An 18424-nucleotide genomic window follows, 5' to 3' on the forward strand; every position below is an offset into this window, starting at 1 on the left:
ACAGTGTGAGGATTTTAGGAGGAGCAGGTGGAGATGAAAACGCCTTCAGCTTTTGGTCACAGAGGTCGAACAACGAAAGCCCACACTATGGGCTGGTGAACTGTTTTTGAATTACCACCTGGCCTCAATCCAACAGATTCATCACAACTCTCCTAGACCCCCATCCCCCATGCACCATCCAGCACAGATCCGAGCTAGAATCCTTCAGTTGCCCTTCCCCTTTGCCCCTTCAGCCCCCTTCAGCCCCCATAAACCCCCCGCCCACAAGGCTCCATCACTGCCAAGCATCAGCTACTGATTAATGCTCCTGGTTAATGTTAAGACCAACACAAAGAGCTCTATAAGTGCGTCATAGCAAAGTGCATGATTTCTGAACAGTGATTGGGGGGGGGGGTATAACAACTGTACCTCTTTCTGAGACATTTCTCTCAAACAAATGAGAATAAACATGTGTGTACGTGTCCCATAACATGTAGTGAAAATAGATGAAACGTTAAAAGATAAGAGAGAGGGGGGAAGGTCACGGTGTGAGCAGAATTGAATTCTTGCTTTTGTGTGGAAGATGGAAAGCTTTACAAAAGTGATTGTGTTGTTTTGTGAGTTTGTGAGTATGTGTGTGTGTGTGTGTGTGTGTGTGTGTGTGTGTGTGTGTGTGTGTGTGTGTGTGTCCATCCATAGTCTCAGTATCTGGGCACTTTGGTGTAGTCTTCCTGATGGACACTCTTGCACAAACACATGGACAGGATCATTCCCAGGAGCTGGACAAAGACAAACATAAACACAAACACAAACACAAACAGGTCAGCACCAAGGCCAGCACGCTGTTCAGAGGACACCCATTACAAACACAAACAAGCACTCTCCCACCCACATAAACAGCTCCTATTACCAACTGGGCCGAGGCTCCGTTTAGCTTGGCTTCCCCTCCGCTACGCAATGTGAGCGTTAATAACAGTGATTTGGTATCTGTGGCTGACTAAGTGTAGTGGATGATTATTAGGGGCGTCATGTCAATCAAGGGAAAAGTGCCTGGGCAGGCAGAGTCTGTGTGTCACTGCCTTTCTTTCTCTCCATCACACACACACACACACACACACACACACACACACACACAGACACACACACACACACACACACACACATACACACACACACTTCGACCGCAGCCATGCCAACACAGATATCACATACACACCTCAATCACACACAAACACTGCAATGCAGATCACACACACAAACCCCGACGACAGCCACACCAATGCAGATTACACACACATACCTCGACCACAGCCACGCCAATACAGATCCCAAGGATTACTCCACAGTTGTTGAGGAGCCAGTCCTCCACACTGGACATGCAGCCCTAAAGACAGAGAGAGACAGAGAGAGAGAGAGCGAGAGAGAGAGAGCGAGAGAGATGAATGAGAGGATGATCCTGTGTGGACAGTCAGCCTCTCCAAACACAACTGTTATTGTTGGCTGAAGCAGCGGAAAGAAAGATCAACAGTGCAGGCCAGCGACAGACCAAATCATTTCAACGCTGGAATGGTGGCTAGCAGAGACATAAATGCAGATTGACAATAACCCCCACTTATTAGAATGACTGCTTTTGTTTGCTAAACTGACTGCAGTGAGTGATGAAGAGACATGAAAATACCGGTAGCATAGCATCTTTGAGAAAGAATCATGTTATAAATCAGACTACATGTGAAACAATAATAAATAAACTATATGAATACCTCAAGTAACACAATCCGTCACCATGTAAACATTCCTTTCTTCTACTTATTTCATGACGCATCTCAAATTCAAGATGGAATTGGGCCCTCTCTTGAAGCTCTTGATAACCCAACTCTTCCAAGGATACCTCTTCTCCTAACACTTCTAACAACTCAAAATACACTTACCGTGTTCTTCCCTCCTCTACCTCCTCTCCTAACACTTTTAACAACCTAACACACACACACACACACACACACACACACACACACACACACACACACACACACACACACACACACACACACACACACACACACACACACACACACACACACACACACACACACACACACACACACACACACACACACACGCTTACATTTATTCATTTAGTAGACACTGTTGTCTAAAGTGACTTACAAATGTGAACTATATTACAATGGATTACATTGTCCCCAGAACAACTTGGTTAAGTGCCTTGCTCAAGGGCATAACGGTGGAAGCCGGGAATTGAGCCCACAACTTTCAGGCTACTGCATACTAGCCCAGTTCCTTAACCACCATATTACCACCACACCATGCACTTCACTTCACAGTCCATTTCTACCACTTTCTCCTTCGACTACACTTAAACTAGTACATACAACTTCTACACACTCACTCATCCCCTGGTAATAGTATTGATTGATATAGTATTAATTGCTCTGCATTGTAACTTGAATGTTATTCCTCATTTTTGTAAGTTGCTTTAGGGTTTCTCAACGGGGGCGGTACCGCCCCCTGGGGGGCGTTTGTACAACCTAGGGGGGCACTGGGAACGTGAGTTTTTTTGGTTCATGGTTTTCACATATTTTTGGTGCAAAAATAAGCTACCTGAAATAAATAGGCTATTTTCATTCATGGGTTTCTAACCCCTCTACCATCCCAGCTACATTTTACTGTTTATCTATGCTCAGTGGTCATACAGTGCAGTTCGGGCCTGCACACGCCCGGACTCACGTTCCCCAGCCCCAGCTATCGTCATCTCTATAGCCCGTTTTCCGCTCGCTGTCGTTCTGCAGCTGCTCTGAGCGTAGTCTCCACGAAAAGACCGTTGCTAATCCGTTGGATTGTTACGGTGCATATGTTGTTCACGTGATGTGCACGTGATGTGATCCAGGGCGCCAGAGGATCTAAGTAAGGTCAGGTGGGCGTTTGCTCAAAAAAGGTTGAGAACCACTGCGTTTAGATAAAAGCATCTGCTGAATTTAAATAAATGTAAATCAAAATATTAATTTGTAGCACAAAACATTTAGTCAGATAAAGCTACTGGAAAACAACATCACCAAATATGGACAATGCGTTCAGGAAAATGTGGTAGATGTAATATCGACAGCATTCCAGCACACCAAACATCTCCAATATCATTGGCGATTAATGTCCAGCAGTGGCATGGCTCTGGATGTGCACCTTAGAGGATGGTGGATTGCGCTTCTGAAAAATTACCTTGGGTTTGAAAAAGGCACTATACAAATGATTATTATTATTACCTTGGAGTAGACAGGCAAGAAAGGGCTGGAGGATTCACAAAGGCCTGTCTGTGGCAGACCACTGCCATTACCGCAGGAGCAGGGGTACAGGATCACGGAGCTGTTCCTTATCTGGACATTCTCCGACCAGTTACCAGGGCCTGTCCAGCCACAGCACTTAATCTACACAGAGAGAGAGAGAGAGAGAGAGAGAGAGAGAGAGAGAGAGAGAGAGAGAGAGAGAGAGAGAGAGAGAGAGAGAGATTAGATTAGATTAAAATGGTATGATATGGACAAGCAATGTACTCAACACCAAATCTGCATTACACAATATACAGTTTCAGTAGTTTGGACTCATTAATGAACATTCTAACATAAGATTCAGTTCGGTTTGGACTCCATTAAAGGGGTACGGGTTTTGGTTTTGAACATTCTAACATAAGATTCAGTTCCGCAACAATTGAAGGTTCTAAAATTCTATGTTGAATTCAGAGCCCTAGAGAGAGAATTCAATGAACCCAGATATTCTTTAGAACCAACATTCCTGTCACACCGGTGTGACTGAAAACCTTTAAGGGTTAAGGTCAAAAAAGGGAGTGCTCACCGTCTTTTGTAGGTAGTCCCAGGCCACGTCAGCTGTCCTGTTCTCCCCAGTGTAGTTGATCATGATTTTATTCACAATACCAGCCATCTCTTCCTTCAGCTTAAAGACAAGACAGAAGAAAATTGCCTTAGGAGGAGGCAATTGTTTATGACATCAAGTATGTTTCTGCCTGTCCGTGTCTCCTGTGTCTGTGTGTGTCTGTGTCTGTGTGTGTGTGTGTGTGTGTGTGTGTGGTGCGCTCAATGTGGTTACTTGGGCTACATTTTCTGAGTCATATTCTGAGTCATGGGCCTCTTATGGGGACTGTGCATTAGTGTGCACACACACACACACACACCTCACAGACAGCAAAACAACAGTCATTGCAAAGGTGCTTTTTCTTCTGTCTACGGTTAGCAAGCAGGTATGAGAGCCGGGACTTGTGAGAAATGTGGCAGCTGCGCAGCTAAAAGGCCTGGAGAGGGTAGGGCAAGGGAGAGCAGAGCGGCGCCTTCGTAAGGGACGCTATATGCTGCCTGAAAGCATCGCCCTGTTTTAGGAAGAAAGAGACTGCCCTGCCCTATAGTGAACCATGGTGGTTGAGTGTATGTCTGTGTGTGTGTGTGTACTTATGTGTATAGGGGGCATGTCTGTGCTTGGACTGTGTAAGACTGGTCCATCAGGTAACAGGGCGTGGAGTAAAGAGCAACTCTAATTACTGAATCGGGGAACTCCCAAAAGTCAAACCTCAACTGCCGCCCGGCCCTTGCTGTGGGTCATGACGGGAGCTGACTGTAAACGCACTGGTGTGTGTGTGTGTGTGTGTGTGTGTGTGTGTGTGTGCGTGTGTGCGTGTGTGTGTGTGGGGGGGGGGGGGTGGTTGGAGGTTTGCTGGTTTGGAGGTTTGCTGTTAACCAGAATCATATGGAGTCCAAATCAGTTCGGAGATGTTGAACCTTTCAATTATGCGCTCCTTAAAGCAGCTCTGGCCACACCTTGTGGTGAGATGGCTGAGGAACTCACCTTCACATGTGCCTCACCTTCACATTATCAGTCACACTCAGCACACACACTAGTGGTTTGTGTCATTTAATTTACTAAGAGCCTCAGGCCATACTCAGGAAATGAAACTATCCAAACCAATACTATATCCTAAGATGCTCTGCCTGGAGGGGGCACCATACCCACATGCAAAACTAGAAAACCCCAACATCTGGTTCCTTCAGCCTGGAACACTCTGTGGTTGTGTTTACCCTTTAAGTTTAAGTGCATAAAGGAGAAAACCACAGCACGGAATGACGCTCGCACCTATGTGCTATAAATATGACCTCCTACCATCATGTCTGCATCACCTATCTGACTCACACATCTGCCCTTTGCCCCAAATGCGAAGGGGAACTCTGACAGTGCAAGGATTACTTAATCTTATTTGATACCCACACATCCACGCACATGCATGTGCGTACACACACACACACACACAAACTAACACATACACAATCACACACACACACACACACCCCTGGCAGTAGTGATGGGGTGACTCACCAGGTCCCGCTGGAAGTAGATAAGCACAGCGGCCGTCACCTGGGCGATCAGGATGAGGAGCAAGCAAGTGAAGTACTGAGAGCGCGAGAAGGAGAGAAGACATTAATTACCTCACACTCATTATCAATTACACCACACTCTTTATTCATTTATTTATAAATATATATGTATGTATGTTCATATGTACAGTATGTATGTATGTATGTATGTATGTATGTATGTATGTATGTATGTATGTATGTACAGTATGTATGTATGTACACACACCTGTGCTGTCAACCATTATTAGTGTTATTTTGTGAAAGGAGCCATGCAAAAGAGTATGAGATCTGGAGATGATGACTTGGTGACCCTGGGTCGGAATCGAACCAGGGCCCCCTTTGGGTACCTAGAGCCAAATATGGTCAGGATGCCACCACGTGCACCAAAGCTCCCCCGTGTCTTAACACTCTTCAGAGGACAGGGAGACGTTGGGTTGCAGTGCACTGGAATACCTTCCATCATGGAAGCTTGCGTTTCATTACCAAACCCCAACAGCAATTTAAAGCTAATGACGTTCAGAATTGGGACAGCTAACAACATTTGAGCATTAAATGCTCATATCTGTGGTGCTATTATCGTGTAGAGAGGATCAGAGGATAAGACAGTTGTACATGTTGGGGGTTGAAGGGAGGGGTCCCTACTCTCACTACACATGGGGCATGACAGCTGGTTCACTCAGTGGGGTAAATGGGTCAAACAGTTCAACGTTACACCCACTGACCCCCTGCGATGGATTTAATCCTTTGAAGGACACTGATCTGTCAGTTCCCCTCACAGACCCCTAAATCTCACGGGCTTATACCCCCCTAACCCCCCCCATCTCTGCAAATCCACCAGCACGAAACCTGAACGAAGGCACTGGCAAAGCCCCTTTACTGCAGAGACAGACACGCATACTCATACAGGCATGGCTTTTTGACCTTATTTGAACTGGATGAGAATCCAGCATTGAGTATCCACTTTTGGGTGGCATTCTGACCTTTCACAATGCTTTGTATTCAAAACCTCTCTGTGTGTGTGTGTGTGTGTGTGTGTGTGTGTGTGTGTGTGTGTGTGTGTGTGTGTGTGTGTAGGCACTCACCAGGCCGAGGAGGCAGCGGATCTCGTAGATGGCTCCGACACAGCCCAGGAAGCCCATGAGCATGGAGAGGGAGCCCACGCCGATCAGCATGTAGGAGGCCACCTTCAGCGTGCTCGACTCTTCCTCTGCACAGGAGATTCAAAACAATCAACAGTCACATATTGTTATATCTCACATTCACTATACGTTGCGCATGTACACCACACATACATTCATCTCATTAAGGAGGGTAAAAATCTTGAGTTTTAGGCTCCTAGGCAGCAATAAATGAATTAAGAGTAGTATATTTAAGTGCATGTCATGAGTGTTGTGGCAATGTAGTAGCAGCTTCGTCTGTGTGTGTGTGTGTGTGCGCGTGTGCGCATGTGTTTATGTGTGTGTGTGTGTGTGTTTGTTGGGTTATTTATGAGGAAGAAAGAGGAAAAACACGTCATATGCCAACAGGGTGAGGTTAACTCCCCACCTAGTCTCAAAAGGTCTAGCAGCATGCAGCATATAACATATGCCATTTTTCTTTTTTACATTAGGACTTTAATCATTTCAATGTGTACTGTTCAATGTGTACTGGCATCCAAATGGCCAACAAATAGTGCACTTTAGCACACACAATGGGTGTCAAACGATGTTCGGAACCAAGAGCGGCTGTTTAATGATCAGCACAAGGAAGCCAACACGCGGAGCTGCAACGTGTGGAGCTGTGGGAGGTCATCTTCCTGACCTAGTGCTGCCGCTGTGCGATGTGGGGGGGGGGGGGGGGTGTCCACACAGGATGGGGCCAAGGAGAAGTCACACGGCAGACCTTTTGGGGTTTTCCCGGATTCGCACTCCTGTTATCTCCCCTGGAGCTTCTCCAACAGGCCCTGCTGTGTATCCGGCGCTGCAGCCCTGGCTCAACGCACCGCGTCGGCCGCATCCCAAACCGCTCACTGCAGAGCTGGCGCAAAACGCTGCGTCGGCCCGAATCCTAAACCGCTCACTACGGAGCCAGGCGATCTGACATTGCGCAACCTGGACGTTCTCTGGAATTCTTCTGCTCTTTTCTCACTCTAACTGTAATCAGATCAAATCCTCTGCAGCCTTCCCCACACACACACACACACACACACACACACACACACACACACACACACACACACACACACACACACACACACACACACACACACACACACACACACACACACACACACACACACACACACACACACACACACACACACACACACACACACACACACACACACACACACACACACACACACACACACAGGACTCCTGAGCCACTACTTAGAGACTACACAGGACTGGTTTTAAGGTAAACATGTCAGGTTCTGAATCATTTGATTAATGTCCTAAATGACCGTGCAGAATCTTACTTGCATGTCTGTCAAATGTACACAGAACTTAAATTAGCCAAATGTTGAGAATTACTGTAAAGAACATTCTTCTTGCCTTACATTTAGAGTGTGGGTGTAGCCTATGGGCTATTTTCTGTGTGAAATGCATACCCAGCTTAAATGTCTAAGGAGACTAACAGCAGGTCTGCACAGTACATTAGATTACATCTATGTACAGAACCACCTAACATACATTTTCCACATTCCACATTTTCCACAGAGGAATATGTAGGCCTACATCTGTGTCCATGTGATAATTTAAGACCATAGAGTATGCCTAAAGCCTACTACCGCAGACAGTATGAGAAGGGCTATTTATACACCGTGTATAGTGGCAAAGGTTGAGGTGTATAGAAACAGAGGTCTACAGCAGAGATTATTACAGACCATAAAACATTCAATCAGCCAAACTGTTCCAATACCTTATCTTTCTTATCTACATGTATTCGGCTGAAGCTTTTATCCAAACCTACTGTACTTACAGATGTCAATTAATGACAGGGCCAGACTCCCTGGAGCAACTCAGGTTAAGCGCCTTGCTCAAGGGCACCTTGGTGGCATCTGGGAATCAAATTCACAACTTTTCAGACTTTTTCAGGCATGCAAACCCGGCTCTATCCACAACATCATCATCACCACCACACCATACCACACCATCACCAGTTTCTCACAACAAGCACAAATGTGCAGCATTCTTCTGGATCTACCTCAGCTCAAATGTGCAACATTCTTAAAATAAAGCAAAAGAAAGCAAACATGCTTTTTATAGTGTGCATCTCTGTGCCTATAGAACTATAGAATTGTATATAGTTTTTCTTTCTTATCTAATTAGTTTACTAAGTATTTATTCTGATAATTTGTACACACGTGTACAAGTGGCAAATCAAATCTAATCTTTTATCCTCCAATGTTCAGCACGTTCAGTATGTGATAAAGCACTCTAAAAATAAAATATATCATTATTATAATCTAATCTAAATTACATATGATCCATTTTTACAACCCAATCAATACCAATCAGGATATGAGATGAACCAACCTAAACAAACACGCTAATATAAATATTTTTTAGCAACTCCAAGAAGAGGAGTTTGAAAGTTTAAAGCCTTACTTCCTCCTATATGCCGCAGTTATCACTTGCGATGACTATGTTAAATCACAATTTTCCACTGAGGTCAGCTAGTGTTTGCGTAGCGACTGCTAAAATCTCCCCCCGTCTGACCCTCTCTCAGCCCCCCCTTTCTCTCCCGCTCACTTGAACACTGGCAAGTTTCCATATAGGCCGAAAATGGAATTCCAAAATAGCTTCTTCTCTGGGTTTGTACGGAAAGTCTGACATACAGAGAGTTGCGTTTTGTGACAAAAGACATCGCTGATTTTCCGTACATTAACCTTTTCATCCATGGGGTCTGAGGGAACATATTGCTCAAAAACATTAGCCATACAGGCTGAAAAGCGTGATGGCATATTTATGGGAACAGAAATCAAAGTGCAACTTTCTCCATATAGAGAGACTAGCCAGAATATGGTAGTGACATCAAGTGTATAGAGTTGTACACAATTCAATATGAATGTCTTTCTAAAGCATAGATGACCTCCGATGCACAGCAACTCCTGTTCATATCACAACCACCTCTCACCAGTCTGCCACAAACACGTGTTTTAATAGAAGAAGAAATCACTCTGGCATTTTACTCAGCTGAGATAAATATGTCAGCAGGAGGAAAACTGAACAATGGTAAACTAGGGAGGGTACCTCATACATGGCAACCAAAAAAAAAAAAAATCAAAGAAAAAGAAAAGTCTCCTTGAAATAGAGCATCGGTTGTGAAGCCCCTCTATTAATAAGAGTGGCAGTGAAATAGGAGGAAGGAGAAAGAGGAAGGAGGAAGAAGAAGAGGAGGAGAAAAGAAACAGGCGCCGGAAAACTGAAAACATACAGAATTCCTGTTTTCCACAGGCCTCTGAGGAGCTTCAGAGCAACCAGCTCCAGAGTCATTAAAACAAACAGGCCCCACTCACGCAGAGGCGCGTGCGCGCGCACACACACACACACACACACACACACACACACACACACACACACACACACACACACACACACACACACACACACACACACACACACACACACACACACACACACACACACACAACACACAACACACACACAACACACACACAACACACACACACACACACACACAGAACTGGACACAGGGACCCCTGCGTAGGACCACCCCCCCCCACGCCAGAGACAGCGTCCTGTCTGGGGGTGGAGCACACTGGGGTGTGGATCTCTGACAAAGCACTGGGGATCTCAAATATCAAGAGCATGTTGGAAGAGAGAGAGAGAGAGAGAGAGAGAGAGAGAAAGGGGGGGAGAGACAGAGAGAAAGAGAAAGAGAGAGAAGGGGGAGAGAGACAGAGAGAAAGAGAACGAGAGAGAAAGAGAACGAGAGAGAGAGAGAAGGGGGGGAGAGAGAGACAGAGAGAAAGAGAAAGAGAGAAGGGGGGAGAGAGATGGAGAGAAAGAGAAAGAGAGAGAAGGGGGAGAGAGACAGAGAGAAAGAGAAAGAGAGAGAGGGGGAGAGAGAGAGAGGTTATTCTAACATGAGAGGACTTATCCTCCAGGTATCAAGAGCGCGTTGGAAGTGAGCCAGATCCCTGAAATCTCAATGGGGACTCCAATGGATCGCAGGAAAAAAACAAAAAACAAAACAATGGGGATTCAGCAACGGTCAGGATAAAACTGGCCAAAACAAACCTGATAAGCAGACTCCGCGGCAAGACTGGACACGGTCCAGCAACGGCTCGCTTTTTTTCCAACGATTTATGAGAAAAGAGAGAGAGGGAAACGAGAGACAAAAGGATGAGCCGTTTGGTAAGCAGCTCAAGTTCCCCTACGCTTTGGTCAAAATGTCACTCATCCGCTAACTCCTCCGGCACATCCAGCATAAACAGAGATTTTTTTTGGACAAATCCTTCCCAAACCTCTTCCAGAACAAACACCTTAACAGATAGTCTTGTGTCTCATAGTATTCAGTTTCAAACGGCCCATATTACTCCAGCTTAATAATGAGCATAAAAGGTACTCTGAAAAATGGGAAAAGTGTGTGTGTGTGTTGAGTGTTGTGTGTGTATGTTTAAATGACATCCAGAGCACACAAAAGTTGCCAAACGAAACTCTAAAGAATCATTCATACACCCGATTCGTCTCAGCAAACTACTGCTTAGGGCTGTGCTCCATCTGTGGTGAACACATTGGAAGCATTTATTATAAATGAGGGAGATTTATGCAAGTTTCCGTCCCCTTCGCCTGGACTCCAGAGGGGCCAGGCCGAGCCAGGCCGGGCTGAATGAGTTCAGCTTTGGAGCTCGTCACTGTGGAACAGGGAGGGTTTTTAAAAAGGTACGTCCACCGAAAAACCAGCTTCAGCTAGCCCAGTGAGCGCGCAAGGGAAGAGACAGAAATAAAGAGAGTGGGCGGGGAAACCACCATTTCCTGCCCAATGAAGTCACATATCTTCCTGTCAGCATCGAGCTGTACGGTGACGAGACCCAAGATACAGGTACACTCATGAGGACTTCATACCTTTCGTCCCCCCCCCCCCTCTTGGTTCCTTGACATCTGTGTGCGCGTGTGTGTGTGTGTGACTAAGCGAGGGAACATGAGCATGTGTGTGTGAAAGAGAGAGAAGAGAAAGAAAGAATAAGAGAGAGAAAGAAAGAGAGGGAAAGAAAAAGAGAAAAAAGAAAGAAAGAAAGAAAGAAAGAAAGAAAGAAAGAAAAGGAGACAGCAATGTGCAAATACAGGGTGTAGGGGTAGAACACTCCTCCACCACTTAACTGTGCTTTCCATCAGACCTCTCCCCCAGCTTGGAGATGGTGGGGGCAGATACAGCAACATCACAGTTGTACACATGCACGCAAGCTCACACATTCATTCACACCTTCTAGGCAGTCACACACGATGCACAACACGATGACACTACACACCCGCTCATAATAAGCAGCAGTGCTCAGCACAGAGGAGGAAATGCGCTGTAGAGGAAAGCGGCCCTGTGTAAGTAAGAGTCCAAGCCGAAGTCGGGGGTGGGGGGGGGGGGTAGCGGTGATAAGTGCTGTGCTTCACCACGCCGCGCCGGAGTGCCACGGGGGAACGGCTGAGTCAGTGGCAGCTTTGAAGAGGGAAAAGTGCTGAGGAGAGCTTCCTGTCCAGTCCCCGGGCCAAGACTATGACCTGCTTTTTTTTTTTTTTTACCCCCCCCCCCCCCGGTGGAAGGGGACGGCTGTACGGTTCTCGTCTGTGGGTAACATATTTTGGGTTTTATTGCTCACATCCTTCGAATTTTACAGCCTTGTTCCCGGGGGAACGTGGTAAATGGGGCCAGAGAGAGTGAGGCATGGAAGATCAGATACAGCGTGATGGAGCTTTGGGGGTGGGGGGGGGGGGGGGGGGTTGGCCTACTAAAGCAGCGATCCACTCTTAACTGTATGGTATAATTCAGTTCTGATGGGTTTTAAGTTGGTGAAACATCAAGTACTTACGCAACACAGCGATGAAGCTCTGGTTGTCCAGGAGGACCCACAGGCCAAAGCCCATGATCAGGGCTCCGAACAGCTAACAAAAGGAAGAGAAAACAAAACCATCAGTTACTAAAAAAGAATGTGTGTGTGTGTGTGTGTGTGTGTGTGTGTGAGTGAGAGAGAGAGAGAGAGAGAGAAAGGCAGTGAGCATGTCCAAGACATCTGGGACTGATCAGGTCTTCTCTCGATAGGACAAGCTGGTGGATGTGGCTGTGGATACCCACATCACTGGCATTGCTGCCACGAGTGCTCGTAACTCTTCACTAACTAGCCCTCCCTCTCCAGCGACATTTTGATCACGTTTTTCCAACACTCTCTACTCCTAAACTCCTCCTACAGCTGTAGCTCCTGCCCCCCCCCCCCCCCCCCGTACAGCTTCACATAGTACCCAATGTAATAACTCTATAACGCTATTATACACAGTTCCTGTCTGCCTTGCAGATGCCCACTCACAAACATCAAAGGTCTGCTGAGCTACCCTCGTTTCCTGCTGGGACTGATGTGTTGAGAGGAGAGACCGTCTCAAAACGGGGCGGCTCTCAGACAGAGGCTTGGGCCACAGGGGAAGGGCAGGGGTGGTGGGATGTCTGTCTCTGTGTGTGTGTGTGTGTGTGTGTGTGTTTGTGGACAGCTCTCCAGCGGAGCTGGTCGAGGGGCCAGTCAGCTCTGGGAACTGGGGGGGTGGTTGGAGTAACTGTGCGGTAGGAGAATGGAGGGGAGCGGTAGCAGCAGTGGAGGCCTGCCGCTGCGTAATTAATGTATGTGTGTGTGTGAGAGAGAGGGTGTGTGTATGTGTGTGTGTGTGAGTCTGTGTGTATGTGTGTGAGAGGTAGCAGCAGTGGAGGCCTGCCGCTGTGTAATTAATGTATGTGTGTGTGTGTGTGTATGTGAGTGAGAGAGTGTGTGCGTGTGTGTGAGAGAGAATGTGTGTGAGAGAGTGTGTGTGTGTGTGTGAGCGGTAGCAGCAGTGGAGACCTGTTGCTGTGTAATTAAAGAGCACTTCACAGAGACACAGCGGGCACAGATCAGAGCAGGCACTCACTATATCTCTTGCTCATACACACACACGCTGTCTTACATACGCGCACACACACACCGTCTCTCACACACACACAGTGTGTCACACACACAGAGTCTCTTTCATACACTTTCATACACAATCACACACACACACACACACACACAGACACACACACACACACACACACACACACACACACACACACACACACACACGAGCTCCAGACCATGAGAAACCTCATCACAGCTCTTATCAGAGCTGCCATTACAGGGCTGATGTAGCCCACTCTTTCCCCATGTCTAAACAGACACCTCTCTCTGCACGTCTAACTCCAACTCCAACTCCAGCTGCAATGGGTAGACCTGAGTGAGTGCACAAGTGTTTGGTGGTGTTCGCTTTCTGAAACTCACTGGGACAAGTGTGTGTAAGTGTGTGTGTGTGTTTGTGTGTGTGTGTGACCCACTTATAAAGTATGTAGTATCTTCCTGAAATATTCCTGGCAGGACAAACAGCTGCTGTGTGGGTCAGGCATGTCCGAGGAGAGAGTGGAAATATGCAGCTTGGACGAGAGTGAGAGCGGTAAGGGAAGCATAACCATAAGGCATGAGAGCAATTACGTAAGTGATAATGTATAGAACGCCGGTCATTATCTGGAAAATAAGTCCTGACAGCGAAATGGACCCAGACGCACCAGTGGAGGGGTCTTGCTTCGCCCTGAAGGGACTTATTTTCCCGATGATAACCCGCGTTCTATATATTATCCCGCTTATTATATGGCTACTTGCCAAAACGAAAAAATAAACTCCACATGATATGTCTCTTTAGATTTATTTGTTACCGTTTCATCGTGGCTTTTGCTGAGAAACAAATAATTTGCAACACACTGAACTTGAATCAAACATTCTTTAGAACACAGCTGAACCGTCTGCTTTCACTTTTGCAAGAAGTGACCGGATGAGTGAGCCGTATAACAAATGCAAATACTTGCTGCGGGGAAGTATGTGGATAGTCAAATAAAGGTGTGTAAATAACATGTATGCTGATAAAAGCATTTTACTAAAAGCCTACTCATATCACAAGTGAAACTGTGAGAATAAGCAGATAGGAGAGATCACAGATGGGCAACATGCAGAAGTTAAATGAAAGGAGAACTGATTAACCATGTAGTTACAGTGAACTGAAGTAGTTACAGTGAACTAAGGCAGTTACAGTGAACTGAGGCAGTTACAGTGAACTACAGTGAGGTATGGACGAGGGAAACGGACAGAAGAGTGTTTAGAGCATACTCACAAAAAACAGGAGGTTGAAGAGGAACAGGAAATATTTGGTGGCCGTGATGCACCCCTTCCCCATGGTGACGCCCCTGGAAACGACAATCAACAGTTGAGTTGAGGAGGGTTAACTGGCAAACAGCAAAACATACAGTGTAAAAACAAACAAACCAGCTTCAAAACACTCCATGTACAGTTGTTACATCAGCGCCGAGCGGGGCCTCTAAGAAGCCACTCACAGCAGGTGTGTGCTCCACCACAACCCTCAGCTTCCGTCAGCTACTAAGTTAGAACTAATGCCATTACAACTGACAACCAAAGAGACAGTAGCTTCAAGGAGAATGAAACTATTTTTTAAAAAGTAGCATTGAGGCATTGTTTATATACGAAAATGTTTTCTTGCCTCAATATTTCTTGTCAGCTAATGGCAGACATCCCAACTTAGGTTTAGATACTCAAGTTTTTTACCCTCAAGAGTTTTTAATCCTGATCGTGGTTTCTTAAACAAGCTGTTGGATGAAAGAACCAGCAGCTAGCTTTGCCGTTTGGCCGTAGAGAACACGTTTTCGTTTTCAAAAGGAAATAGCATCCGGCACACTTGTTCATGTGTGGCATGAAGGCCTGTTTACTCATCATTACAGTTGTACTGTTATCACTAGGCTGCTTCTTCTCCCTCTCTCCTCCTCCTCCTTCTTCTTCTAACCAGTTTTTCTGCGTTTAATTCAGCTTAAACCGCCTAACGTAGAAACTTCATTCAAACTTTGTTGCGTAGGTCATCTAGAGGACTGGTGGGCAATGTATTTTTCATTTTTGTTATACTTTTTGAGATATTAACAAAAAACAAGCTATTTTCACCCATATACTTTCTATTGGCATTATGACATTCTAAAGGGTCGTTTAAACTGATTTGCACCTGTTCCAACTGCCATCTGCTCAAATAGGCTCCATTCCTCTATGTGTCTCTCTATTGAACAAGAATACAAGGCACCTTCCATCCAACTGTCACTCACACATTGTGGCAAAGCAATCATCATATGTACATCATCATATGTACCTTTGCAACACCCTAGCAGTCATCTTAATTACCCTAGCAACCACCACTATAATGTCAACCTAGCAACCACCATAGCAACCAACAGCAGGCAACCATCTTAATTATGCTAGTGAACAATGAGCAACTACCACTGTCAACTTAGTAACCACCATAGCAACCAACATGACTACCCTAGCAACCATTATAGCAACAACTTTATTTAGCATAGCAACCACCATGTCTACCTTGTCAACACCATTGTAACTATCTCTGCATTATCTGTTTTTAGTCTGTATGATATTTTACATAATATATTTTGCATTTTCATGCACTGGTAATTCCTTGGAATTTAGTTACAGCAAACAAATTGTCCTACCCGCTCTACAGTGAGTGTGCTCTGGGTCCTGATATGCAGTGTAGCCTACATGTCTGGCCTGTGCGTCTGTGTGTACCACATTGCGTGTGAAATTTCTATCCAACACATTATCCACAGCCCATAGACACCACTGACAGAGGCTGTGGCCTGATACAGGGTGTGTGTCAGTTAATGCAGCCACAAGGAAGCAGGCCTTGGTCAAGCACACCATGGTCCTCACACATAGGCACTAGGAGTCCCCACACTTAAGGTCCTTTTACAGGCCTGTTTATTGGTCTATTTGGGGCTCAAAAAGACAACTATAAGAACACGCCAACTTGTGTTTAATAGCTGGGATCGTGCCATGGAACTGTTTTGTTGTAGTGTAACTGGGAAACCATGCTAGCTCCGGAGTGGTTAGCGGTGCCAAGCAGAGGCAGGGTGACTGATTGCAGTCCGCAGGGGGAATTCTGAAATATAAAGTGCAGAGGTTGTAATGGGCTGGTGGAGAAGCCGCACTCTCAGACTAATCCTCGTTCCCCTAATAAGGGAAGGGTCGCTGCACAGCACCACCTACGTCACACACACGGAACACCAGGCCAATCTCCTGCACTCAAAGCCTGCTGCTTCACTATTCATTTTACTTTGCCTGTGCTGCACAAGGCTCTGTGGAAGACTGGAGGACAGCGTTGTTGAAACATGTCAACACACTGTGTTCCAAGCACCATAATATATTAAATGAATACTCAAGATAATAGGTTATGTGTGGTGTGTCTAGGGGTGTGTGTGTGTGTGCAAAGGATGTGACCCACCCAGTTTTTTTCTTTCTGTTAAGGCCATGTGAATTCACAATAAATGAAAGGGCAGAGAGTGTAGAGGGGCAAAAATATCACTCTCTTTGAGAGACTTGTTTCATATGTGCTCAATTTGGCATTTTTGGCAAAAAGTGCTCGGTCTCTTTTTTACCAAATAGGCAGAACTCAGCACAACTCAAAATGCAAAACATAGCCTGCGTCTGGCATCTATTAGCATCAGTTTAAAAAATGTAACTGCTAAATGTGGTTATTTGCAACAGTTTGGAAATATGTGGGAGAAAACGCAGTAGAGTTCAAATAACAGACTCAGGAGTTCTCTTCTGGCATCTGGCAAGTTCAAGACCATCTTGGTCTCTGTGGACAGAGAAACAAATACCAAAGCTAAAAACAGGAGCCAACATAAGGAAGTAAAACAGAAAACCTGTGCTCCAGTAGCTAACATAGGTGTATAATTTGCCAAAGATATAATAGACACACACTGGAGACTGTCTGCTCATGAAGGGGCCTATTTTGTATAGTAAAGTCTTTACTTTAACTGATGCTGATTGATTTCAAAAGAAGACATTTTGTTTGGACCTTGTCTAGATTATTTGCCGGTGAAAGTACAGTTATATTACAGAAAATCCTTCGTCAACAAAAGTGCTGGTGAAAAGATCTAATGATATCTGGCCGCAACAGTTAGAAGAAAAACGTGACACCAGGTGTCACAGCTGGCTGCAATGGCATGATTCTAAAAACAGGGTCAAAGTGCTCTCCACACAAGTGGTCACTTCCCTTTCTATAACAACTGTGAGCCATTTTTGAAAGGGCTTCTCAGTAATCAGAACTCATCCAAAAAGCAGATCCACAGGTGTCACTTGGACTTATGCTACAATGCAGAATGGCTGAAAAATAAGCCATTTCTATAATGAGGCCTTTCCTCCAATGCAACTGATCATTGTATTCACTATACATTCCTCATTTGAGTAAACAAATGAGATATTGTAATATTTTCCCTCAATGGTAGGCCTGCATGTTGCTTTGAAACAACAGGTGTAAACAGAACTGAATGTGTTGCTGCTGTCTAAAATGGCAATTTTACACAGGACTACCAAACTGAAGTACCCATTTTATCCAAAATACCCCTATTTCCCTCCAGTGAGTTTGCCATTACCCCTCCTAGTCTCTACCCAGACTAACAGCAGACCCCCCCCCCCCGCCACACACACACACACACATCCCCCCTCTCTCACACACACACACACACACACGTACACTCGAAAACACACCAGACAAAGGATGCCTTCTCCAAGCTTCCTAGCTAAGGACAAAAGGGAATCTGAACACAACCAAAGTAACAACAGCAGCAAGAGGAACAGGCCTACAATCTAGTCTGCTTTCCCAGAGATGCCTACTGAAAGGTCAGAGGACCTGAAACGTAATCCAGGATAACCAAAATGGTTTGAAGAAGTGCTCCTA

General features: G+C 45.6%; 1 protein-coding gene across 1 annotated transcript in view; it reads right to left on the reverse strand.

Moving 5' to 3' along the window:
- Nucleotides 1-253: 253 nt before the first annotated feature.
- The window catches only part of cd82b (CD82 molecule b), a 31065-nt gene continuing 12894 nt past the window's right edge, over nucleotides 254-18424 (reverse strand). The window contains exons 2-9 of the mRNA XM_076269260.1: nucleotides 14783-14855; nucleotides 12433-12505; nucleotides 6485-6609; nucleotides 5362-5436; nucleotides 3835-3933; nucleotides 3252-3413; nucleotides 1280-1363; nucleotides 254-758 (exon numbers count right to left, since the gene is read on the reverse strand). Coding sequence (XP_076125375.1) covers nucleotides 681-758; nucleotides 1280-1363; nucleotides 3252-3413; nucleotides 3835-3933; nucleotides 5362-5436; nucleotides 6485-6609; nucleotides 12433-12505; nucleotides 14783-14845 — 759 coding nt within the window. The 5' untranslated portion in view covers nucleotides 14846-14855 and the 3' untranslated portion in view covers nucleotides 254-680. The remainder of the gene's footprint in view (nucleotides 759-1279; nucleotides 1364-3251; nucleotides 3414-3834; nucleotides 3934-5361; nucleotides 5437-6484; nucleotides 6610-12432; nucleotides 12506-14782; nucleotides 14856-18424) is intronic.

Source organism: Alosa pseudoharengus, unplaced genomic scaffold (assembly GCF_046254945.1).
Source record: "Alosa pseudoharengus isolate Yale_2024_CS ecotype anadromous, Long Island Sound unplaced genomic scaffold, YU_APseudo_1.1 YU_APseudo_1.1_scf_10, whole genome shotgun sequence".
Classification (NCBI taxonomy): domain Eukaryota; kingdom Metazoa; phylum Chordata; class Actinopteri; order Clupeiformes; family Clupeidae; genus Alosa; species Alosa pseudoharengus.